General features: G+C 37.3%; 1 protein-coding gene across 1 annotated transcript in view; it reads right to left on the bottom strand.

Moving 5' to 3' along the window:
- Positions 1 to 25,936, bottom strand: part of OXCT1 (3-oxoacid CoA-transferase 1) — a 137,000-nt gene that overhangs the window by 49,922 nt on the left and 61,142 nt on the right. Inside the window, exons 8-13 of the mRNA XM_003981437.6 lie at positions 22,167 to 22,274; positions 20,787 to 20,901; positions 17,339 to 17,433; positions 15,561 to 15,609; positions 9,215 to 9,287; positions 8,529 to 8,604 (exon numbers count right to left, since the gene is read on the bottom strand). Coding sequence (XP_003981486.3) covers positions 8,529 to 8,604; positions 9,215 to 9,287; positions 15,561 to 15,609; positions 17,339 to 17,433; positions 20,787 to 20,901; positions 22,167 to 22,274 — 516 coding nt within the window. The remainder of the gene's footprint in view (positions 1 to 8,528; positions 8,605 to 9,214; positions 9,288 to 15,560; positions 15,610 to 17,338; positions 17,434 to 20,786; positions 20,902 to 22,166; positions 22,275 to 25,936) is intronic.

Raw genomic sequence — 25,936 nt, 5'->3', positions numbered from 1 at the left:
CTAATTTCTACTAGAGAAAGTTGAAGTGACTGTTTGGGGGAAGTAACTACATGACTACCACCGAAAGTGGACAAGAAATGAGTGAGAGCTTCCCAGGTGTGGGTCATAAGAAGGTCAGACTAAAGATGCTTTAACACTTTCTCAACAGGATGCTACGCAAGGGAGGATGTGTGAAATGGACCACAGGAAAACCAGGAGCTGCAAGGGAAGCATCCAGCCACTGTTCTTCAGGATGGATGCTGACCCAGAAAGGGGTCTCCAAAGACCACCCCCCCCCCCCACACACACACAGAAAAAGGAATCAGCTTTGTCTGCAAGGACCAGAGAGCAGGGAACCAGCTCATAGCATCACTAGCCACTTAAGACCTTTCCCACCCTATTTCCTCTTTTTCCCATTGTCCTGAATTTCTACCTAGGTAGGTGCCAAACAGTGAATTGGGGGAGGAGACGAGTGAAGAAAGAAGCCGAAGAACACCACACAACCTTTCCCAAAGGCAGGTAGCCAGTCCTGTCTATAGTTGGAGAGGCAGAGAAAGAGGAGATGTACTGGTTTTAAATGTATCCTAAAGCAATGGTCACTATTTTTAACTGGACTGTAATTCTCGAATCAAAACAGAATTGGTGAATTAAACTGATCCAGTGACAGTTATTATATTATTGGAGAATGAGCTGAAATATCATTTCAGAAGGAAAGCTTCCCTAACTAAATAAAGTTAAAGACACCACAGGAGATAAAAATAGCTCTGTTTTTATTTCATCCCACATGTAGAGCTTGTTCAACATATTGGATACAGAAAACACACACACACACACACACACACACACACACACTTCTCACAGCTGGTCTGTTAAGACACATTCACAAACACTGAGAACAGCCACCATCAATGTGATCTTTAAAATTAGCAAAGATAGCAGCATTGGAACAATATTTGATAAGAGGTAATAACTGCTAAAAGCCAAAAGGAAGGCCTCCAGAACAAAAGAGAGGAGGAGTAGGGGCTCCTTCAGAGGAGTAAGGTTCTGCTGGCTCTTTAAACAGTCACAGATGGCAGTTTTTAAAGAAATGAAAAATGAAACAATAGAAAAAAATACCAGCTTTGGTAAGAGAATGAAAACAGTATGAGTGTGAATTGGGATAGTTTTTCTGGACCATAATTCATTAAGCATCAAAACCCTAAAAAGTTGGCCAAGGTATTCTACTTCTGGGGATTTATACTAAGAAAATCATCCAAGAAATATATAAAGACATAAGTTCAAAAATATTATTAATGGTATTAAACAATACAGGAAAAAGTAGCTTTCAGATATTAGCAAAAAGGCAGTACAGGACTGTCATCTCTGACAGAAGGAAAGCCAATGAGGTGGGCCAATAATTGCCCCAGCCGACTGCCTGGAGAGAGGAACCCAGTGCAGGGAGAGAGACTCAGGTGGGATCCTGTAGTCCTGCTGGGTTCAGAGAGACCAAGTCAACTAGAATTTGACTACGTATCTCAAAATATCAGAACAGAGGTTGCTACACAGAGAAAGAGCTCACAGATTTGCAGAAAGGATTCATCTCAAGCCTTTGGTAGAGTACTGATGTGTGTATATAGGAGAAGAAATTAGTCAAGGCCTGGAAAAGAACCACTAGGAAATATTAAGCAAAAAATGTCCAGAACTCATGTAGGTTTGGGAACAATTCACATTCCTACTAGCCAGAGGGGAAAGGCCTCATAATACATGGTAGAGCCCTCAAAAGGAAATAACTTTAGTAGTGGGGCTAATTACACTGAAACTAGAGACTTCTCTCAACTAAATTTAACAAAGTTGAAAAGCAAATATTGAAAGAATCAACTGGAGTGACATCCTTAAGATTTGCACTGTAAGAAACATCAAAGGATGTCCTTTAAGGGGGAGGAAAACAACATCAGATGGCAATTTGGATCAATGTAATGGAAAAGTGCACGAAAGAGCAAATATGTGGGGAAATATGCAAAATATATAACTTTTATATATCAATTATATAATAAAAATATAAAAAACACACTTTTTTTCTTATTTTCAATCTCTTTAAAAGAGAATTGGCTATTTGGAATAAAAATAATAACAAAATATCATGAGGTTTAAAACACACGCAGAATAAAATATACGACCAACAGCAGCAAATAGGATAAGGGCAGAGAAGAAAAGTTTACAGTTGTATGGTTCTTACATTATATGTAAAGTGATAATAAGATAATACTTAAAGTAGACTGTGATAAATAAAAGATGTGTATTGTAAATCCTTGAGGACCCACTGGGGAAAAAAAAGAAATCAATAGTGAAGATAAAATGGAATCATAAAAAATACTTAGCTGATCTAAAAGAATGGAGAAATAAAAACTCAGATGGACAAATGAGGAGAAAAAAAAATTGTGCTGACAGACTTAAGCCCAACCAGGTTGATAATCACATAAATGTAAATGGCCTAAATCTCGAATTAAAGGTCACAGATTATAAAACTGGATAAAAGAACAAAACCTAACTATATTAACTACAAAACTCACTTGAAGACATTAATAGGTTGCAGGTAGAAAAATGGAAAAAAATATACCATGCAGAGTGAATATATTAATGTCAGACAGTAGACTTCAGAATAAGAAATATTACCAGAGATAAAGTACAATATAACAATAGAAGTTAATTTGTTAAAAGAGCATAACAATTTTAACTGTGTACTAATACAACTAATAATGGAGCTCTAAAATCTACAAGCAAAAGGTGACACAACTGAGTTGGAAATTAACAAATGCACAATTATAGCTCAATATTACATTACTCCTCTCTCAGTAAACTGACAGGACATGGAAAACATGAATGCTATCTACCAACTTGACCTTACTGACTTATAGGACACTCTCCTCAACAAGAGCAGAATACACATTCTTTTCTAATACAGCTGGAACAGTCCCTAAGTCTATCACTAAGATAGACTATATTTTAGGCCATAAATAAATCTCAAATTCAAAAGGATGGAAACTATATAAAGTATGTCTTCTGACCTCAAGATAATTAAACTAGAGATCAACACAAAGTTTTGTGTTAATGGATCATCACATACCTGAAATTAAATGACATACTTCCAAATAACCATTAAGTCACAGAAAAAAAAAAAAATCACATGAGAGATTAGTAAATATTTTGAAGAGGAAATGAAAATGAAAACACTATATATAAAAATTTGTGGATCTCACTAATAGTGTTTAGAAATTTATAGCATCACATGCTTATATTAGAAAAGAAAGGTTTCAAACCAATGATCTACGGCAGGAGTTGGCAAACTCTTCCATAAAGTGTGAAATGGTAAATGTTTTAGACTGACAGGCACACAGTCTCTGTGGCAACTACTCAACTCTGCTGTTGCAGCATGAAAGCATCTACAGGTAATACATAAATCAACAGATGTGGCTGTGTTCCTGTAAAACTTCATTTCAAAAAGAGGCAGTGGGCCAGATTTGGCACATGGGCCATATGTGCTGACCCCCACTAGAACATCAGCTACCTGAACACAGAGAACTTCATCTGTTCTGTTAACTGCCGCATCTTTAAGAGGCAAGAACAGTCATGCCCCTTAATACGTGCCTAATAAATATTTGTTGAATGAACTAATTTAATCCCCATCACAAGCATATGAGTTAACCATTATCATTTTATAAAAGAGTATACCAAGATAAAATGATCTGCCATACCACCAGTAAGTGACAGAACCAGTATTTAATTAAGCATAGATCTGTCTAATTCCAAAGTTCTGTATACCTTTCACCTCATTACACTGATATGGCAAAAGCATTACTGAATAATTATATAAAAGCATAATGCCACACATACATATTTTCTCCACCATTTTCCTTACCCATAGTTTGTAGTTTCCTGAGCCTTAGGGCCAAATAAATAAGACAAATATGCGTTAAATCCATATCTATATCTGTAAGTTTATATCTTTATTCTTACTTTAATCTTTATATTTTTATATCTGTATCTATGGATTTAATATTTGGACTACACTTGATGCAATTAAACCACCAGATTGAATCTTTTTTTTAGCTTTTAAACCTTTTCCCAGCTGTAATGAGATATAATTGACGTAACGTTGTTTAAATCTCGAACACAAAATGCCTTAGTTGTACAAGTCAGAAGACTGGAGAGTTAGCTTATTTAAAAAAGACACAACTAGAATTATGAAACCAATTTTATGCACTCAGACATGTAGCATCCATGAGTACACCAATTTGTATTTCTTCTTTTAAAATGCATTAAAAAAGTTAAAAATGTGAGGGAAAAACAAACATAAAACATCCTGTTCTCCTTTGCCCTAAGAATCCCTCATTAAAAAAAAAAAGAAAAAAATCCCTCATTTCACTTGTCCCCACACAGAAGCAACCTCGGCTGTCATTTCGCTCACACACAGCAGCGCTGTCCGGCAAGCCCCTGTTGCAGGCTTTCAACAACCAGCTCCCATCGCTGCTCGTACACACCTGCTTCCCTTCACAAGTCAATAATCTATGGCAGCTGTTTTCTAAAAATAGGCACTGGGAAAGCCAGAGAGGTTCTGAATGCAGATTCAACGGGCTGCACATCTGTCCACATTTTCGTAGTTTGCCTGGGGTTTTACCATCATCACGATAATCAGGGAACTCGAAGGAGCCAACTACTATTCTGTCGCATTTTCTCTCTTCAGATGCTCAGGGCAGAATTTTTCAAAATCTGTGTACAGGAGATCAACACTGCATACTAAAAAGCTATTAAAGGATAAGACAAATAGCATCCATACAATTTGCCTGCCTTAAAAGCTTAATGTTTATTGTAATCTGACATCGTGATGATGGATGGGGATGCCATGATGCAGAGAATCTCAACGCTTTACAACCATTGAAAGATTATTCAACTCACTAAAAAGATAAAAGCAAATGAAAAATGATATAATAAAGCTGAACTTTTCAGCTTCTTAACTGCCAGATCTTGCAATAAAAATATATCTAAATTTTAATAATCAACATAAATCTTTGAGACAAATAGAAATAGATTGCTCCCTGAAACTATAAGAAGGATAGACTGTACCTTATCCATAACCAATAAGAGCCAGAAATATGTCCTCAAAGGGCTTAATTTTGGGCACCTGAACATGAACTGAGGCTAAGCAGGTAGTACTAGTTACTGTAAAATATAGTCTTGCTTACATCAGTGTAATTTAAGGCAAATATTCCCTCTTCAATGTTAAGCAATAGAGGAATGAAAGAGATAACAGTAATAGCCACTATTTAGTGGAATTCTTTTAGTGGCCACTTTTTCTTCTCAATTAATCCTAACAAAAATATGTACTCCAAATTGTATTTGTTAGAGGGAGAACTAAAATTCAAATCAAATTTATTACAAACTAAAGTCCATGGTCTTGACTCTTAAACTCTTCTGCATTCAAAAGAATCAAAAACATACACTATGCATCACATATAAAGAATCCAAGAAGTGATTATGAGTTATTAAAGGAAAAAAAGAAAAGCTCGTCAGAAATGACATTACCATTTCTATTACCAAATGAGTGGAACCAGACACAAGAACATTTTTTATGCTTAGTTTCTGTGACTTCAGAACTCCAGAGTTCTCCATCACTGCCCCACTAGGTCCAGTCATTTGGAAATGCATGAGCTTCAATTGTATTAAGACTATTTATAAAGTTAACAAACACTGATCTTTTTTAATCACTCACAGGAATCTTCACAGGATATATAAAAACGTGATACGTGTTGAAAAATCTTTCCTACAAATGACAACTACATAAGGTATACTCTGTGCGAGCTTCCAGCCTCACTGGGTGCCAAACCATAATAGAAACAAGACATACACTGACTTTTTAAAGATGCCTACGTTCCTTAAAGACAATAACGTGTTGACCATATTTCTGCTCCATACTTGGGACCACTGTGCAAATTGATTTCAAACTTGTTAAATTTTGTTTCAAACTTGTTATCTCTAGACTTAGAGATACAGACATATTTAACACTCTATTGTTTCTGTTCATAGTAACTAATTCTATTCCCTTCTCTGCCAGGTACCTCCAACTTTTCCTTCTTGTCAAATAATAACAACCCATTTATTTAGCTTGTACTATGTTGTCAAGCTCTATGATATGTACTACGTATATACTATATCATTTATTCCTTTATATAATCCTATAGAGTAGGTAGTATTATATCCTTCTCATTTTACAGATGAAGAAAAAGTAGGCAACTGCCTCAGTTACACTGCTAGCAAATGACAAAAATTGGATTTCAATGCAGGTCTATCTCACTCCGAGGCCCTTGCTCTCATCCATGGAGCTAGGAGAGCCCAATGAGACACCAGAAATTAGCTAATCTCAATTCTTCATTTTATAGATAGGGATGCTTTAACCCAAAGAGTTTAATTGACATGTTCAAGGTCACACCTTAACTACTGGGTAGAGTCAGGGCTAGAACCCAGAGCTTACTTTTTTATGTTCCTTCTAACTATCCCATGTGGCCTTTTTCTAAAAATTTGAGAACAGAAATGTATTTTGATTTTCTACACAAGTATTCCCATAAACTGTCAATCTGATTCACTGTACAATATTCAGGAGATCCTCCCTGATTTCTCTGAAGCCTCCAAAAGCTGCCAACTCTTATAACCATGGCTGATTTAGAATGATGAACATTTTTAAGCTAAAATAACAATATACTCCCTAATATCAGTAGTTCAATGATGTTTCTCCCTTACATTTTATTTTTTAATTACTTTTAATTATTTTTTATCACTTTAAGTAAACGCTATTCCCCAACGTGGGGCTCAAACTCACAACCCCAAGATCAAGAGTCACATGCTCAGGGGCGCCTGGGTGGCTCAGTTGGTTAAGCGTCTGACTCCGGCTCAGGTCGTGATTTCACAGTCCATGAGTTTGAGCCCCACATCAGGCTCTGTGCTGACAGCTCAGAGCCTGGAGCCTGTTTCAGATTCTGTGTCTCCCTCTCTCTGACCCTCCCCCGTTCATGGTTTGTCTCTCTCTGTCTCAAAAATAAAGGTTAAAAAAAAAAAAAAAAAAGAGTCACATGCTCTACCGAATGAGCCAGTTCGGTGCCTCTCTGCCTTACAGTCTAACTGTGATTTACAATCATTCTTTAATATGCTGGTTCGCAAACCTGGCGATGGTAATCATCAAAGTTGCTTTTAAAATGCCCAGTGCCTAGGCTACATCCCCTATTAATTAAATTGAAACCTCTGGGAGTGGGATCCAGGCATCAATAGTTTTTAAAATACTCAGGTGATTTTAATATGCAACCAAGTTTGAGAACCAGGGTCTTAATTATTCAAACCTTAAAATAATATTTCACAGTATATTAGATCAAAAGAGCTAAAGACAATCTCTAACACTGTCATCAACTATATTAATCCACCTCCTCAAAGATTACTAGAGGAAAATATCTAAGTGATTTCAGAAAAACTCTCAAATCATAGAACACCAGCATCAGTTACTTAAACAAATTCCTTGTAGCTGATGATATAGAAAAACACACAGAAATCCTGAAGTACACATCCAGAAAGAGTAACCTGAGCAACCAGCCAAAATGAGTTCATAATCATGGACATGCACTCATTATTGTTCCCACAAACACATCACAAAGCAACAACCTGGTATGTAACAAACCACACTCATAAATTAAGTCAACTGATTATAGTCCTTTTTCCAAAGCTAATTCTATGCTTTCTTCCCTGATTTAGGTGATTAGTAAATAAAACTTTGCATTTCCAATACATGTTTAAATATCACAAGTTTTGAATTCCATAAGAGAAGACAATGTGACTGATTACCTATGAGGTCACATGACCAATTGGGAGGGTTTTTTTTTTTTAATCACTATGAATGAGAAAATACAGAATTAACATAAAATTAATAAATTTATTTTTGCTCTTTCTAGTTATAAAAACTTACCTATAATATTTGTATTTCTTATTTTTATCAGAATTAGCCCATTTATTTTTATTTTTTTTATTTTTTTATTAAAAAAAATTTTTTTTTAACGTTTATTTATTTTTGAGACAGAGAGAGACAGAGCATGAACGGGGGAGGGTCAGAGAGAGAGAGAGACAGAATCTGAAACAGGCTCCAGGCTCTGAGCAGTTAGCACAGAGGCCGAAGCAGGGCTCGAACTCATGGACTGCGAGATCGTGACCTGAGCCGAAGTCGGATGCTTAACCGACTGAGCCACCCAGGCGCCCCAGCCCATTTATTTTCAATCTTCCCCAATTCTCTGTTCCTCATGGAAAATTGTGTTTTAGCCCTGATCCTGCCTTTTTAGTCCTCTAGCAAACAGGCAAAGCCAAATAGTTCTCAGTAGCTGTTTTACCAAAATTTGACCAAAATATTAAATGTTATGAAAATGTTTCATTTTTGTAATAATTATATTGTGCTCTCATAGCAATTCAACAAGACTTTTCTCAGTATTTCAAAAATAACTACTCTGACCCAAGCGTAAGTCAGAAGAAAAATGTGTACTTACAGGTATCATCCAGTTAGCCAGGTCACCGTATTTGGAAACCTGCATTGCTCCTAGCATTGTTAGATTCACATGGCCCCTGAGAGAGAAAAAAGGAAATATAAAGCAAACTTTGTAAGCTTTATGTCCCATTTGCTTGAAACTGCCAGCAATTAAAATAATTCTATAGCCACCAAAATAAATTTGCTTTCTCCTACCCAACACCTGATTTCAAAATCAACCAGCTCAAGCTGATATAGAGAAATAACCCTTAAGAGTTCTTTTTAAAAAATTATAGCCTATATTGTCTCCAAAAACAAATAAAAAACAGGTGTACACAGTGAGTCTGTTTCCTTCAGTAAGGGAGAATGTGGCTTGATTTGAAGGCAAACGCTAGCTAGAAAATGAAAACAATTTTGTAGAAAATGTTAGGATCCTTACAAAGAACTTTAAAAATATTTACTTTGGTATACTCAGCACACAGATATAAATTCCATTGGGGGGGGGGTTCTTTTAATAACTGTGAGCTGAATGTTCCAATTCCCAACATTCAATGTGAATAATTTCACATCTTGGTGCAACTGAACGAGCCCATGAACATTTGCTGGCTGGGAGACGTTGCTATGTTTCGGAGTCTTGCTAACACACTCAGAGGATGACTCAGTTCATTCCACGCCATGTGAAACACGAGGGGCTCCGTTGTTACATACCCTCTAATCATTGCAAATGATTCATCACTGGAGAAGTAAGAGGCTCCTGGAAGAACAGTAACTGTTTCCTTGCCTAAACACACATACACAAGAAAGGAAACAAAGGAAAGAAAAGGCTATTAGATTTCTAAGAGTGGAAATCATGTAGAGAGAGGTCTATACTTTCTCCATTTCCTAAAGAACTAAGACCTCTTCAACCAAACAGCAGTGGCAGTGGGGTTGTGGGAGATCCACTGGGAACTGTCACCCTGTGAAGAGGAGTATTTTGTCACAAGTATTGTTCAGATTTGCCCTTGCATGGTGATAATAGAAAGACCAACTTTGAATTTTCTTATTGTTTTTGTAATTCTCTACAAAGCACCCCCTATCACCTCTAACCATTTCTGCCTCTCCCCAACCCCCACTCCCTCCACAAGCCCCTGCTAAATGCTGATGACCGTGAGGGAAAAAGGAGCCCCTGGGATGCATCTAGCAACACTCTAAGTCACTGGAGCAAAGAGATTGTGTGCAAAGATATGCAACTTGGAAGGAAATGACACAAGAGATGCTCCTCAGATATTTCTTAAAAAAAAAAAAAAAAACAACAATAAATAACCTAGAAAGTAAGGTTCCCCCCACCTAATTCCTTAACATCATCAGGCCTGAATCTCTTCTTTTAATCTCTCTCTGCCTCATATTTCAACTCTCTTGTTCCTCTAAGTTTCTGTTAAAATCATAGGACTTTGATGAGATCAGGGAATAACATCCTAATACTGGCTCATGTATTTAATGGTAACTGTTTTTTTTTAAGGGTAACTTCTAAGAGGTCCTCTTGGAAAGATCTCAATCAAAATGTACACCTCATAATTAAAGAGCTGAATAGGATCTTCAAGTTCATCCTGTCCTCACACAACCAACAGTATCACCTGACTTGTATTTCAGCTGCTTTCTTTTTGTGCTCTATTTCCTGTGAGTACGGTGCCCAGGAGAAGAATCTGGCCTCAACCAGAAAAGGACTCACATGCCATTTTGCCAAATAGAAGTCAACTGTATGAGAACACCTCATGCATTATCCCAGTGTAATAAAGTAGTCAAATAGAAGGGGAAGAAAAGTTATGATACCAGGGTTGGAAAAGAGAAAAGCTCCCAGACACAATAGGACTAGGGTGGTCAGATCATGCCCAGCTGTGCAACACAGCTGTACCCTCAGCTTCTCAAGCCTTGCCTGAAAGTTAAGTTCTCCATCAATATCCCTCTCTATTTGAGCTTGAGTAGAGAGAAACAGTCTATTTATATCATGCTGAAATATTTATTCCCAAAAGGAATCTGATTCTAAACAAGGGAAACATTTTCACATCTTTCAAAATACTGTAAGATGAAAATCTTTGGAGAATACTTTCTGGTGTGGTCAGGAGGGGCTTTTTGTTTAGGATTTGGAGGATTAAATGAAATAAGGTATGCAAAGTCCTTACTCTGGTACCTGGCACAGAGAAAGGACTCCATAAACACAAGCTTCATTATTGTCACTACTATTATATTCCTCACTCCGAACCTACTTGTAAAAGAGATAATGCCATCGCCCCTCTAGGGATAAATACTACTCAGCAACTGGCTTATGTGGCAGAATTATACCGCCAGCCTGGGAACTCTAAGCTTCAGGATAGGCATGAGATACAACTAAACTTCATCCTAACACAACTTCCATATCCAGTATATTTGGTTCCTGACCAGTCCTATGAGGTGCAAGGGGCAAGAATGTATAGGACAAAAAAGCAGAGAAACATAAAAATCTCAATTCTTTGTTCTTCACGTGCTAAATCACAATGACTTCCAAAAGGCAATCTCCACCAGCTGACAGTACGTAGAAGGCATTATTTATCGCTCACAGGAAAGTTGGAGATCAGTGAGAGAGTCTTGGCTCTCCCCATGTGATTTATGAAGCATAGTTTTATTTAAGAGCCCAGAAAACAACTCTAATAAAATATAGTTATTGTCAGGCACCTGCTAATACATTCTGCAATCTTATAAATTACATTCTCTGGAAGCCAAGTTAGTTGTCAGTATTTTTAAATATCTAATATCTAAGTAAAAATAGATATCCTAAAGTTGAATCCATGCTTTCCAAATACAATGTCCAAATTTGGTCAATAAGTAACTGTTATCAACAATACAATCAATATTTTAAAGGAAAAGAACTTTCTTATTTGCCTATTCCTTATTGACTTCTGTTTCCTCCAGTTTTTCTCTGCATTTGTCTAGATCCTTTCGTAATATTTGGGCAAACACAGTTATTCAATTTCACAGTTACTGAGTCCTTGGGCTCATGATTTAACGTGTTGTTTATTCAATATCAAGTAAAATGTCTGCTATGTGCCTTGAATGGTGTTACAAACCAAAACACAGACGTCGTAAGCTAATGGTTCTCAAACTTTAACACCAATTAGAATCACATGGAAGGCAGATCTCTGAGCTAAACTCCCAGAGTTTATAATTCAGTGGGCTTGTGATGAGTCCTGAGAATCTGTTTCTAACAAGTCTCTGGTGATGCTGATGCTGATGCTGTAGGTCTGGGGACCACACTTCGAGAACCAACACTCAAAGCAAAAGGAATATACTATTCAGCTAGAGAGACAAATATACACGAATAATTATAAGACAAAATGAAAGACACTAGATGTGTTACAGGTTCAAAGCAGGGGCATTTCTGAGGATTTGGAGAGGACAAATGAACTGGAGCTTGAAGGACAAGTGTAACACATTTCAATAGGAAATTAGTGATAAGGAGATGGGGATGCAGAAAGAAGGGGACAGAACAAATGAATCTGATGATGCATGCAGGAAGAGCAAAGGCATGGAGAAGGGAAAGCATGAGGCATGATCAGAATAAACCACTTGGGGGCGCCTGGGTGGCCCAGTCGGTTAAGCATCCGACTTCAGCTCAGGTCACGATCTTGCAGTTCATGAGTTCAAGCCCCGCGTTGGGCTCTGTGCTAACAGCTCAGAGCCTGGAGCTGCTTCAGATTCTGTAACTCCCTCTCCCTCTACCCCTCCCCTGCTCATGCCCTGTCTCTGTCTGTCTCTCAAAAATAAATAAATGTTAAAAAAAATTAAAAAAAAAAAAAAAGAATAGACCCATTAGTCCAGTATGGGTGGACACAGAAGTCCTTGAAGGGTGTAGTGGAAGATGAAGCTGGAGAGGGCAGTCCCAGCCATTAGATACATCTTGAACGCTGTACTATTCGTTCCTTAGTCTGCAGGCCTATGATTCTTCAGCTGTGGCACGAGGACCTCAAGAGAAGGCACTATTGACATCTGGAACTGGGTAACTCTTTGAGGGGAGCTGTTACATTATTGTAGGATAATTAACAGCATTCCTGGCCTCTACTACTTGCCAATAATACTGGCAATCGAAAATGTCTTCAGACATTGTCAATGTCCCCAGGGGAATAAAATCCCCCACTTGCTCATTCAGAACCACTGCGCTAGAAGCACATGACAGGGGCCAAGGATATTTATAGGCCATGGGGTTAACATGGTGGTTCTTTCTAAAGGAGTTTTAATCAAAGGTAAGTCATTTAAAACATTATCTGATACTAAAATAAGAAAATTTGGGGTGCCTGGGTGGCTCAGTCAGTTAAGTGTCTGACTGTTGGTTCTGGCTCAGATCATGATCTCACAGTTTTGCAGGTTCAAGCCCTTCACAGAGCCTGTGTGGGATTCTCTCTCTCCCTCTCTCTCTGACCCTCCCCCTACTTACGCTGTCTCTCTCTCAAAAAGTAAACTTAATAAAGGAAAATTTTTAAATTAATTAAAATAAGAAAACAATTAAGAAGTAGAGAAGAATGTGAAATGTACATTCATACGAAAGCTAAGGGGCACCTGGGTGGCTCCATCGGTTAAGCATCTGACTTCTGCTCAGGTCATGATCTCATGGTCTGTGGGTTTGAGCTCCACATTGGGTTCTATACTGACAGCTCAGAGCCTGGAGACAGGTTCAGATTCTGTGTCTCCCTCTTTCTCTCTGCCCCTCCCCCACTCATGCTCTGTCTCTCTCAAAAATAAATGTTAAACTTTTTTTAATTAAAAAAAAAGAAAGCTAAAACATGAGACTGATTGAAAGTTGCACAATTGCATTGGAATATTCCAAATCTTAACAGGACCTCTGAAATGCTGCTGTCAGCACTGCCTTCTGAACCTTTGTAAAACTCAGGTTAGGAGTGGGTTCAACTCAATGTGTAGAGGAAAAGGCCAGGGGCCAGGACAGCAGGCTGTGTGTGAGTCCAGTCCCTAGCAATGGGATCTTGAACACATCACATCACTTTTCTGTGCCCCAGTTTCCCAATCTGTACAATGAGTTTTTACTTAAGGCTCAAATGGTATATAACACGTGTGAGAAAGTATGCCACAAACCAAACAGTGCTATGGAAGTGGCAATCCATTTTTACATAACCCATGAAGTCATTATTTAGAAAAAGGGATCCTTAGAAATAGTTATCTAAAAATTTTAATACACTGATTACACCCAGAAATGTAACTCTTGGTATTCATTCCAAAGGATTTCTGTAAAAATCCTTTCAAATTAACGCAAACAATGGCTCTTGCAGGTAACTTCCAAATCTGAAGAGTTGAGGAGACCACAAATATATATTCTGGGTTCTTTAGCTCAAACTATTTCCTCCCTAAATTAGGCAGCTCCAAAATCAAAAGCAACATAAATCCCAAAAAGAACTTCGATGAAGGAGCTGAAATATTATTAAACTGATTTGCAGCTTGGCTTCCCAAAAGCAATGAATTATTGTTTTACAAAGCAGTCAAAGATTATACAATGTATTTCAGAAGTTAAATAATAAAACTAGTGGCTTCATTAGGGCTGAGCTACTCTTAAGCTCATGGAATCAGAAATAGGGCTACTGTCCAATAGTCACTGAAAAGATTAACTACTTTTCCAAGGGAAGTGGGTTTTATGAACTAAGGCCTAAAATTTGGAAAATGGGAGTTATTCATTTTGCAAATAACTCACTAACATCATAAATTAATTAAACCAAGCAGCAAATATTTTCACAGATCAATGAGCTATTGCTAAAGGGTACAGTACAATTAAATTACAGCCTTAGTTAAATGTCATTGCTTTATCACAGTGGGCCTTTCAGGGTTGAGTCGTGTTAGCTAATTCAACTATTCAACCAGAAGCAGTTTTACTTCCAAAAATTCTAAGTATCAAACATCAATTCTGCTTGGCAGCTGGCCTTTATGTTCAGCTAATACTGCTTCTCTTCTGAGATTTACATGTACTATTTTTGAATGTGAAATAATACTTTTGTGGGGGTAGAGTGAATAAGAGTAAAAGGGCAAAGAAAATCATGCTAGGATATAAAAATCAGCTTATTATGAGCAGCCCCAATCTAAGGATAATCTTCAGCCCCAACAGGGTGGCAGTGTTACCTCAAGCATGGGCAGTGACAATGACCAGATGGTCTGGCTTGTTTTTTCTCCTCTAGGCTGCTACCACATGCAACTCTATGTCACAGTCAAATTAAAAAAAAAAAAAAAAAAAGGCAAAGCATATGCATGTGGGAATAAAGACAGGTTGAGTCCCAGTTCAAAAAAACTCCATTACTCACATCACTGGGTCACACTGAGTGGCAGAGTACATCATTCAGCACCCTTGAACTCTTGAAGAATGCTCTCCTACTCCAATGACAACTAGGGGGACAGTAAATATTGCTCAGAACAAAAACCCCAGTGTGCCAGATCTTTCCTTTTGCCTAGATGGATCCACTTGTCATCCCATCATAAAAAGGCAGACATATTTCAGCCTAGGATTGGCCAATGGAAGGCACAAGCAGAAGATCCAGCAGAAGAGCTCCCATCCCTCACCCAGATTTCTGCAAGATGGCTGTTTCTCTATCCAAGACCATTGCTCCTACTAGGTGGCCCTCTCCCACTACTGTCCCTTAAGGCCTTGGGGTGACAATAACTCCCTGTGGTGTTTCACCATCCTTTCCTGGTTTCCCTCAGTCTTGTTCATACCCTTGTAAACTGTTCTTTCCTTTAATCCTATTCGTTACCCTATTTGGGAGTGCTCTATACATATAGCCAGGACCCTGACTGATCTACCCACCAAAGCTCTTGCCACTATATGTAACCCCACCTACAATTTCTCCCTTATCTTATTCTTCCCTAAACAAGAGACGATAAGCACACCAGACAAAGAAAAGATTAGGAAGTCCTCTCTTCCCTCCTCAGTGAAAAACACAGTGGAGTACTCTCCAAGAAAAGATAAAGAATCAAGCCCAACTCCTTACTCTTATTTGCCAAAAAACCCTAAATTAACAGCATTGGAAAATCACGTAATGAAGGAGTTTACCTGCATTGATTAGATCTGCATCAACTTCATTTTGTAGCGGATATGGACCCTGTCAAAGCACAAGTTCAATTACTAAAAGTTCTTCACTGAATCATACACTAAAATTGTAGTATAAATGACTTCTCTAACAACGTTGGGAAATTACTATCAAAAGACTCGAGGTGAACCTTTTAAAAATAATTCCAATGTTTTCATGGCTGTTTCTTCTATTGATTAGTCTTTCCTACACTAATAACTGTGATAAACAAAAACTATTTCCTAAAAATTACCAAAGTTTGAAAGAAATGTTAAGCTATTAGAAATATAGGTCAGTAAAACAAAAAGTAATTATTTAGTACCTATTATGCAACCAATGTTATCCATAAATCTTCCTGGTAGTAATCAGTGACTATAAACAAAATGGCTGCCTACTGGACTGGAAGGATCTGGAGAGGCAAAGTTTCATATTTTTTGGTATACAGCATCTAACAACCCAAATTTGGAGTCCTAACCTTAGCTCTCACAACACCTAAGTTGTGAAGCTTTTATTTTTCCTTTGCCTGATTACTCTCAATTTTGCTTTTTAATTTTGTATGTATTTTTACAAGGCACCTCTACATTACTTCAATCGGGTGAGTAGTTTCATAACATAATATATAGTAAACAAAAGATGAGGAAATAGAAATAGGGAAAAAAGGCACGAGACAGAACCAAAAATGAGGAAATTCTAACATACTTCCAAAAAGAGGGACCAAACATATATCATTTAAATAAACTGAAGTGGCAACTAATGTTTTAGGACTATGTAAATTTTCCTTCAAACATTGACTATGGGTAAGATACACCTTGTCTTCAAAATGAGGGAACTGGTCACTCTATAAATAATCACATTTTGAAGATATGTGAGTCTTTGATGGTAATATGAATCTGCTTTTATTCAGACTCATGTAAGTTTTGTGCTTTTGAAATTGGTCAAGATTACTGCCTCGATCATGTCAACCGTATGCTCATGATCATTATTCATGTTTTAAAGACTGGATATACATCTTACATATGGACAGTTTTTATTGCACTAACAGTTAAGATCTACTGAGAACAGAAGATTAAAAATCTTATAAATTGGCCAAACTGTAAATAACCTCTCCCACAGTTAATATTATTTAAAAAAAATGTCATCCAGGAAGCAAAAGTATTTCTTAATATAATATTGAATAAAAAGTATGCATGAATTCTATGAGAATATTGAGCTCATCTGGAAGATTAATCTTGAGGAAGAGTAAAATTCTTCCCTTTCGAACAACCTGACCTTGAAATGACAATTAGGTGAAAGGAATTTTTGAAATTCATCAACTGTCAAAAAATGTCCCCGTTCCTCAAGTAAAAACCTTACTTTTCAGTTACTCATCCAGAATCTTATTGATCATTATAATAATACAGAATTTTTAATGACCTTCATTATCTTGTCCAACCACACAAAAGTTAGAAATAGTTATCTAAACCGGACACTGTGAGGTCTCTCTGAGGCAGGTACACTAGAGGAGGTAGACAATGACAAGCTAACATAAGAGGAGCAGTCAGAAAGCTCACATAGTCAGGGAACTACCATTTCCTACATGAAATACAACACTACATGCTCACAATTACCACTGTTTTATGGGGGGAAATATTTTATTATGATGTTAAAAATATAAAAAATAAGGTGGGGAACTTTAAGCCAACAACTCTCAGAAGATTTCATTGCATAGACTACTTCACTCTCCATCGAGACTGGATAAAGAAAACTTTAATTTTGGTCTTACCAAACCCAGGATTCCATTTTCACTTTGCAGATGAACTGTGATATTTGGGCTGATAAAGTTGCTGGCCAGAAGCGGGATTCCTATGCCCAAATTAGCTGGGGAAAAGAGATGTTAAGGTCCACTGCAAAACAGGTAAAGAGATTATGCCATAAATCTCCTACATATATAAACCTGAACTTAATTCTAAAGGCACTTGCTCTGAATATAATCACTGACTACATTCTCCCATCATCCTTGAGGCACTATTTTCTAATTTTTTTTTTAACGTTTATTCATTTTTGAGACAGAGAGAGACAGAGCATGAATCGGGGAAGGTCAGAGAGAGAGGGAGACACAGAATCCGAAACAGGCTCCAGGCTCTGAGCTGTCAGCACAGAGCCCGACGCGGGGCTCGAACTCACGGACCGCGAGATCATGACCTGAGCCGAAGTTGGACGCCCAACCGACTGAGCCACCCAGGCGCCCTTCTAATTTTTTAAAAAAAGAAAATTTCTAATTTCAATAACATTAATATGCTTTCCCATAAAGATAACAAAGTAGTGGCTTCAGAAGACTAGCCAAGAGGTCATTTTTATTGTAAGGCATATTTTATATTCATTAATGTGCTTAGCAAACTTGAACTGATGTTATTACTACTTATTATGACTGATATATTATTAAACATGGCTTGACCTTTGTTTAAAAGCAATTTTCACTATTTAAAACTCCAACTAAAAATAATGATTTAATATTCTCAAAAAAGGCTATCATTTTTAAACTAAAAAGAAGTTTTCTGACAATACCAATGTCTGCCCAAAACTATAACGATTCCTTTGGGTCACTGAGATAACATTCATTGGTAAGTGAATCTTCTCTAGGACATAAAAGAAGGGGGAGGCGTGTAAGTTTTAGTGAATATAATTGAGACCATATAAAGAGTAGCTGAGTGTTGAATCTTCTTCCTCAAATGACCAAAACTGGGTCCCGATTTGTATGTGATGGTGTAGATTTAATCTTGCCTCTCAACACAAGCAGGCTCCTCAGATCAGAGATACACATACTCTGCCTGGAACTGCTGTCCATGCTCTCCTCGACCACCACACGCAAGCCAGAATTAGTACAGAGGATGACAGCACTCTGATGAGATTCCAGTAACAGTGAGATCTTTGTGAATCGGAGCCGGAAAAAATAAAGTTTGTATGTGCTGTCGTGTTACAGACTGCGAGGGGGGCAGGATGACTCCATGAACCAGGTCACTGCTCACAGACACAGAAAATCGATGAAGCTATGACAATAGCTACTTAACTCATCTACAAATCACAAGCTAGCATAGTTTGTACTTTATTTCTCACAGTGATGTACAGACCACATTGAGATATTATTTCCATTAGGAGTGAGTATTTTCAGATAAAGGCAACCTACATTACAATGCTTCTACGTAAATGCTTTCATTGTATTCTATAATTTTTTCAGGATGTGACACAGGAGGAGTATTCTTCAATACTTTTTAGTGGGTCAAATGCCAGGGGTAAAGAGGTCTATGTACTCTGGGTTGAGAAAGAGCAGGTGATACGGGAAGACCATTTATATGACCTGACTTGCAAATATTTTTCATAGGTAATAGAGTAACGGTGAATAAAGAACACCTAGAAGCCATTAGTATCTAAAATTAGTGTTATCATACAGTAAGTATTTAAATATCAATGGGTAACCAAATGGCTGGAGGGGAGAAGAAATCCCAGGGCCTATGGGGCGCCTGGGTGGCTTGGTCGGTGAAGTTCAGGTCATGATCTCATGGCTCAGGTCATGATCTCACGGTCCATGAGTTCGAGCCCCGCGTCGGGCTCTGTGCTGACCGCTCAGAGCTTGCAGCCTGTTTCAGATTCTGTGTCTCCCTCTCTCTCTGCCCCTCCCCTGTTCATGCTCTGTCTCTCTCTGTCTCAAAAATAAATAAACGTTAAAAAAAAAAAATTAAAAAAAAAAAAAAAAAAAGAAAGAAATCCCAGGGCCTAGCTTTTACCTGCTAAGTTAACTTGGTTGGCTCTATATCCTGCTGATAGAGGAGCTGAAAAGGAGGCACTATTATATTCCACTCTCCTATGTGAACTCTCACCATAACACAGGGCATAAACTGGAAAACAGAGAAAAATGAGGTGGTGGGGGTAAAAAGAAAGTTTTCCCAGTCAGTATCAGTCTGAAAGATGATATTCATGGACAGGGAAGCTCGCAGAATGTAGACTCTTGTCATGTTTCTAGTTCCTCCTGTCCTAGGCCTTTAAATAAGGCCATTCAACAAATACTAATTTTATCAAACACTATTTGTATTTATATGCATTACTTGTTATATGAATTATATAGTTCAATGTTTGATGTACTGAAAAGTAGCAAAATGGTGAAGAGGCTCTCACATCCAAAATATGAATAATAAGGGACACCTGGGTGGCTCAATCAGTTGAGTATCCAACTTCAGCTCAGGTCATGATCTTGTGGTTCGTGGGTTCAAGCCCCATGTAGGGCTCTGTGCTGACAGCTCAAAGCCTCAAATCTGCTTTGGATTCGGTGTCTCCCTCTCTCTCTGCCCCTCCCCTGCTTGCACTCTCGCTCTCTCGCTCTCTCTCTCAAAAATAAACATCAAGAAAATTTTTTTAATCTGAATAATAATTGTACTACATTATCTCAACCTATCTCTTTTTTTGACAAAGTATCTAAAGCAGAATTTGTACTGTCCATTGAATACCCTTACAAAGCATTAGACATAAAAGGGTACGCTCATGGGATCTTTGCAAAGGAAACAAGCGGTTGTTAAGAAGTTGAATCTTATGTTTCAATGAGTATGCAAATGTCAGAACACAGAAAAAGTAAATAGCACTGTTATAACTAGTACTTCAGAGATTTGAAACCTTCATCTTGGGTAATCTCTTTTCCCAATAACCTTTAGCCAAATGCCAAATTGTACTGAAATCCATTGTATAATAGAAAAAAGCTAAGCAAATTTTAGTTGCCATTTTGCTTTAAGAAGGCAAACAGATCATAATTCTAATTTCATATACCTTGATATCTTTAGGTTATATGCCACATTTTGTAAAAATTTATCCATTGTTTTAAAAATTACAATGGACTAGAAAAGAATCACTATGCAGGAGGCCTAGGCACCTGATGAATATAGAAAAAATGAGGGAGGTGCTCCTGAGTGGATCAGTTGGTTAAAGGTCTGACTCTTGGTTTCAGCTCAGGTCATGATCTCATGGTTCGTGGGTTCCAGCCCCACCTTGGGCTCTGTGCTAACAGCACTGAGCCTACTTGGGATTTTCTCTCTCCCTCTCTCAATCCCTCCCCTGCACACGTGCACTCTCTCTCTCTCTCTCCCTTTATTTCAAAATAAAAAAATAAACATTAAAAGCAATTTTAAAAAAAGACAAGAAAAAGTGAAGGCTAGGTCTCTGCCCAGTCCCAGAAAGATAAAGGATACCATACATGCCATCTTCAAATTCAAGAGCTGCCCGCTTGATGATACGTTCCCTTACATTATCTCCAGGTTTACCGGATTTGGCTTTTACATCTTCCTCTTTCCGGACTGATAAACGCTGTAAAATAAACAGAAATTATTCATGATTGAGGTATACCCTGTATTTTATCACTGCCGAAATCTAAAATTTTATTGGAAAAAAAAACGTAGGTCTCTCCCTTTACTAAAACTATGAGGCAAATCTACAACAGAGTTTTTTTTTTTTTAAAGAATAACATGGGTGGTATTTGATGACAGAAATAATTTTTTAGAAAGTGAAAGAGGCCAGATCTGTTTGAAGAGAAAGATGTATCTGTTCTGTCTTTTTGAAGCAAGTAATCCCTCTGTTGCCATCACACTGACTGCTACTACTATTAGTCTTAAGACTTCTACAACTGAATTCTTCTCAGGTGCTCAAGGATTGAGCCAGAGCAAAGAACAAGGAACAGACCTTGGGACTCTGTTTTTGCCGGGCTGTCAGAATGTGTTTACCAGGTGTCGCTATTGCCAATTGCGTATTTCCACCTGAAGAGTCTGGACTGGTTTTGCTACAAGCGCATCACAGAAATCATAAAAATATCCAAAAACCAGCCAGGAAACTATTTCCATTACTAAATCTTCTTGACATAGACTCTGGTTGCTATTTGCAAATGTCCCACATCCTCTCTTCTTAGTCCCTTGAACTTAGTTTTAGATTGCAAAATGTCTTTCTGTTTGATGCAAGGTAGAGGGTATCTCTGATTCCCCAGTATCTCCCACTGCATGCCTATTCTGTTGCTGACCCCTAGATAATTATGAATTTTGATACCAATTTTGGTCCAGCTGAGCATTCTTCATGCTCTCAGTAGCCTTAGAACATCTCCAATGCCCCTGATGCCTACCCCTTGCCATGATCTCATATCCACCAGCTGCCCAGAGCCCAACACTGAGGGGAATGACTTTCTGGACTTTATACACTGCAAAGCAACTTTAAGATTGATAGACATTTCTGAATAATCAAACACTAAGAGTCCAGCAGGGCTAAAGCCTTCCCTACCCTGTAGAACAGCCAGCCAAAACTATGCAGTGTAATAAATTAGGACAGTTACAGAAGCCTCGAAGACACAGCCTAGAGAATCATGTAACTTGGTGATACACACTTTCGTAAACACAAGGCACTAATGGGCTGGACAATAACATAGATGATCATGTCCCCTTAGGATGGACACATGAGAAGCTCCTACTAAGATCCAAAGCAGGACCTTCCATTCAGCTTTAATTTCCTATCATCTGGAATGGCCCCAGGGGCACATAATCTCTGATAATCAGATTCATAAATTCTAACAAAGAAACTAATGCAATTACCTCAATCCTTTTCTCATATTTTTCTCCCTTTATAAGGCGATGTACATAAATCTTAGGAATATGGATGTCTTCTGGGGCAAATGATCCAATATCCACAATTTCTTCAACCTAGGCCAAGAGAAAATAAATTAATTAGTGAGAGCTTAAACTGAAAAATTTTTCATTTTGAAAAACGTCCATGCATCTGTACCTTCAACTTAGGTTGGATATACAATGTAAAATACACATACACACACATGTGTATGTATGTAGGTGTGCGTGCATATATATGTGTGTATGTATGTAAAAGAGAACATATATGTATAAACATACATATATATGCATGTATACAAAAGAGAGAGAATACACTACACACAGACACTTCTGGACCCACAAAAAAGAAGAAATTCAAATACATGTGTCTGAACATAAAATACAGAACATAAAGCTCCAGAACTTAGTCTCTGCCTAAAAGAGCCTCAGTTACAAAGTTGTCAAATGGTTTCCCAGTACAGCTGCTTGAACTTTCACAAATTGCAGCTCAACTATGGAAAACTTGAAAGCACATCCCTTAAACCCTGATTTTCAAAATTAATGGGAGATTTATCATATCAAAGACAAAAATCTGTAACAACATCTGCTTGGTCAATTGAAAAGCTTTTTTAATATAGATACAAATGCTATCTGTAACAGTTTTTAATTATTTGTTATTAGCATCCTAGGATCGTGATAGAACTGCAATTGCTGAAATAATTTTACTTAAAGACAGATCATTAATTTCAATATGGAAATTCAAAAAGGAAAATATTAACTAATGACTAGAAATGCTCAATGTGATTAGAATTAAAGTCATTTACAGAGCAAAAGGGCATTATATAGCAGCATGAAACGCTCCTAGTTAGTCTGCTACTTTATAATTCATTTTAAAAAGGACAAATGAAGGGCACATTGTATACACTGTATATTAACTAATTTGACAATAAATTGTATTTAGAAAAAATAAAAATAAATAAGTAAACATTAAAAAAATAGATGTCAGCTGGGGGAAAAAAAGGACAAATGAAACAGTATCTTTACGTCAACATAAAAAGAACCTCAGAATAACCACGATCAAGAAAAACTAAGGTCAAACTAAGCTCAATGTTGTTGGGGTCAAAGAACTATCTTTCTGGTGCCAAGAAAAAATAGTACCTTGAAGACTGTTGGGTGCTTAGCTTAGTAGATGTCATATCCAAAGCAAAGAACGATTTCCTTAAATGAACTAACTTGCGCAAAGTGACCTGTATGAAACGTGCCTCCTGAACTAAGAACTGAACTCTCCAGAGGTCTTTGAGGTCAAGTAGCACTCTTTATGCTATTCTACCCTGTATGCCCATGCCACACTCCTCCTCCAATGAAAGCAAACCAGGAATCACAAGAATCATTTTGGTTATTACACACTGCTCCCAAATAGCTGAGAAAAACAGAACGTGGTAGATAAAAGCTATCTTTAATGATAATTAGAAGGATCTTAATAAAAATCAAACAAAAACTCCAAGGAGGAGTCAGTAAACATATGGGCATCCAAGCTGAAATAATGGGTAGAGATGCACAACTGAATTCATCTGAAAATGAGTTAGAGGGAGGCTAGGGGACTCCCCATCACTGTTATCTGTACCTTCCCTCAAAAACTTCTCTATGCTCCAGTAGTTCCCACTCAGGGTGGTGACCAGGTAAAGAGGAGTAGATACCAGAAATGCAGAGCAGCTAAGCATTATGCTACTTCTTCAAGTACTTGGAACTTTTAGCCGTTAGAGCTAATTCACATCTTTATACTTATTCAACTCAAGCCTTCAAAGAGTTTCGGGACTTAAACAATTTTTTTTATACATTAACCCATTAACCCTGAGGATATATATGAAGACTTAGTATTCAATAAAATATTGGCCATACCACTTGTTACAGTAAGAATGAGCTGGAAACAACCTAAATCGTCAACAACAGGATAACGGTAAAATATATAGGGTACATCCACATGATATATCCATATTATGCTTTCATAATACTTAATGACATGTCATAAGTTAATGTTTCATAAAAAGTACGATTTTGTATAAATAACTATTTATAGATATGCTCTTTGGCATAATTGTCTCTCTACCCACAAAAAACAGAAAGGAAATACACAGAAATGTTAATAATTATTATCTGAGTAACAGTACAAGTTATTTCTTTTCATTTTATTTTGATAATCAAGGGGTGAAAAACTTAGGTTTTTAAAGATACGATGGACACTAAGTAATTAGTTTCCTAAACCAGAGAATACATAAATGGAGGATGTCATAAATTCCTTAATTAGTTAGACATGTACCAAAAGGACACATTAAAAAAACAAAAACAAACCAGGGAGACTCAAAAAACAAAAACAAAACAAAACTGTGATTTCTAAACTCTAAAAGCACTTACAACTTTATGAAACGAATTAAGGAAACTCTTTTGTCTACTTTTTTAAAGATAATGCCAATTATTCTCCACGGCTAATGCTGTTCCAAAAGTCCAGACCCTCATATCTTGTGCTTGAATTATTGTAGCAGCTTCCTAATTGGTCTCCCAGCCTTTATCCTTCAGCAGGGACAAGAAACATAAAGGAAAATAATAACACTTATCACTTAAGCTAGAAATGCTCATGGGAACCAGTCACTTTTCTTCTGATTCCAATAAAGAAAGTTTTGACAAAAAACATCAAGGTAAGACAAAGTTTCTTTACCAAGGGTAACGACATCATGACTTTCACAACAAATAGGATGAAAGAACGTGTTCTGGTAAAACAACTGACGAAAAGCAGGAAGCTGGTTGAGTGTCATCAGTTCTATGCTTTGTCATCCTAATAGAAGTGATTTTCATATCGTAGAAAATGCAAGTACAGCATTTGTCAAAACAATATCAACACTCCACAGTACTGAAAATTTCTATACAAAACTCAAAGCTTTCTTAGAGTTGGTTAGCAGAGTTAATAGCAAAGGAAGAAAATATTTGAAGTACAAACCAAAAGAAGAAAACATATGTTTTCAGACAATCTGTGAAAAGAGTTTTAAAAAACTGAAGAGGCAGAACTATCTTAATGCTAGCTATCGAAGGGACTGAAGCCTTCTGTGCAGGCTTTGTGTGATTTTGAGAAAGAACAGTAAGGAAGAACCAAAGTGGGGGAAACAAGTCCAGTGAGATCAGGTGATAACATAAGAGCTAAAAGAAATCTGAAAAGAAAGAGATGAATAAAATGAGGCTGTAAAGAAAAAAAGTAAAAAGCTCACAAGAACACTCACTAACAATGGCAGAAATGTTCCTCCTGAAATCAGAAGTGGGGGAGACAGAAAATAAAGAACAAAGAAAAAGTCTCAGTGCAAAGCAGTGAGCATATTTAGGTTTAAATATGCTCAAGATGGAGGAAAGGTAGTTAAGAACAACCCAGACCTCTGGCTGGCGCTAAGCATAGTTCTTAGGCAGCACCATCTGGTTCATCTAGAAACCCAGACACTTGAGGCTTCTCTAATTAGTACATGTCTTCAGTCATTAGCAGGAAAATAGAGGCTAGGAAATGTTAATTATTATTGATTTGAACTTTGCTTTAAAAGGTTGCTTTCTCTGCCCTATACCCTTTCTACTTTATAATTCTGAAAACTTTTATTTTAAAGCTCAGACAAGGATAAGAAGAACTCATCCTTGGGTGACAATGTCTTTGTTTTCACTTGGCAAATATTACTTATATCTCAGGTAAGGGAACAGAGGAGCTACAAGGCAATAACTTTCTCATG

Source organism: Felis catus, chromosome A1, assembly GCF_018350175.1.
Source record: "Felis catus isolate Fca126 chromosome A1, F.catus_Fca126_mat1.0, whole genome shotgun sequence".
Taxonomy (NCBI): domain Eukaryota; kingdom Metazoa; phylum Chordata; class Mammalia; order Carnivora; family Felidae; genus Felis; species Felis catus.
The sequence above is the reverse complement of the archived record's forward strand: the minus strand, read 5'-3'. Positions and strand labels throughout refer to the sequence as shown.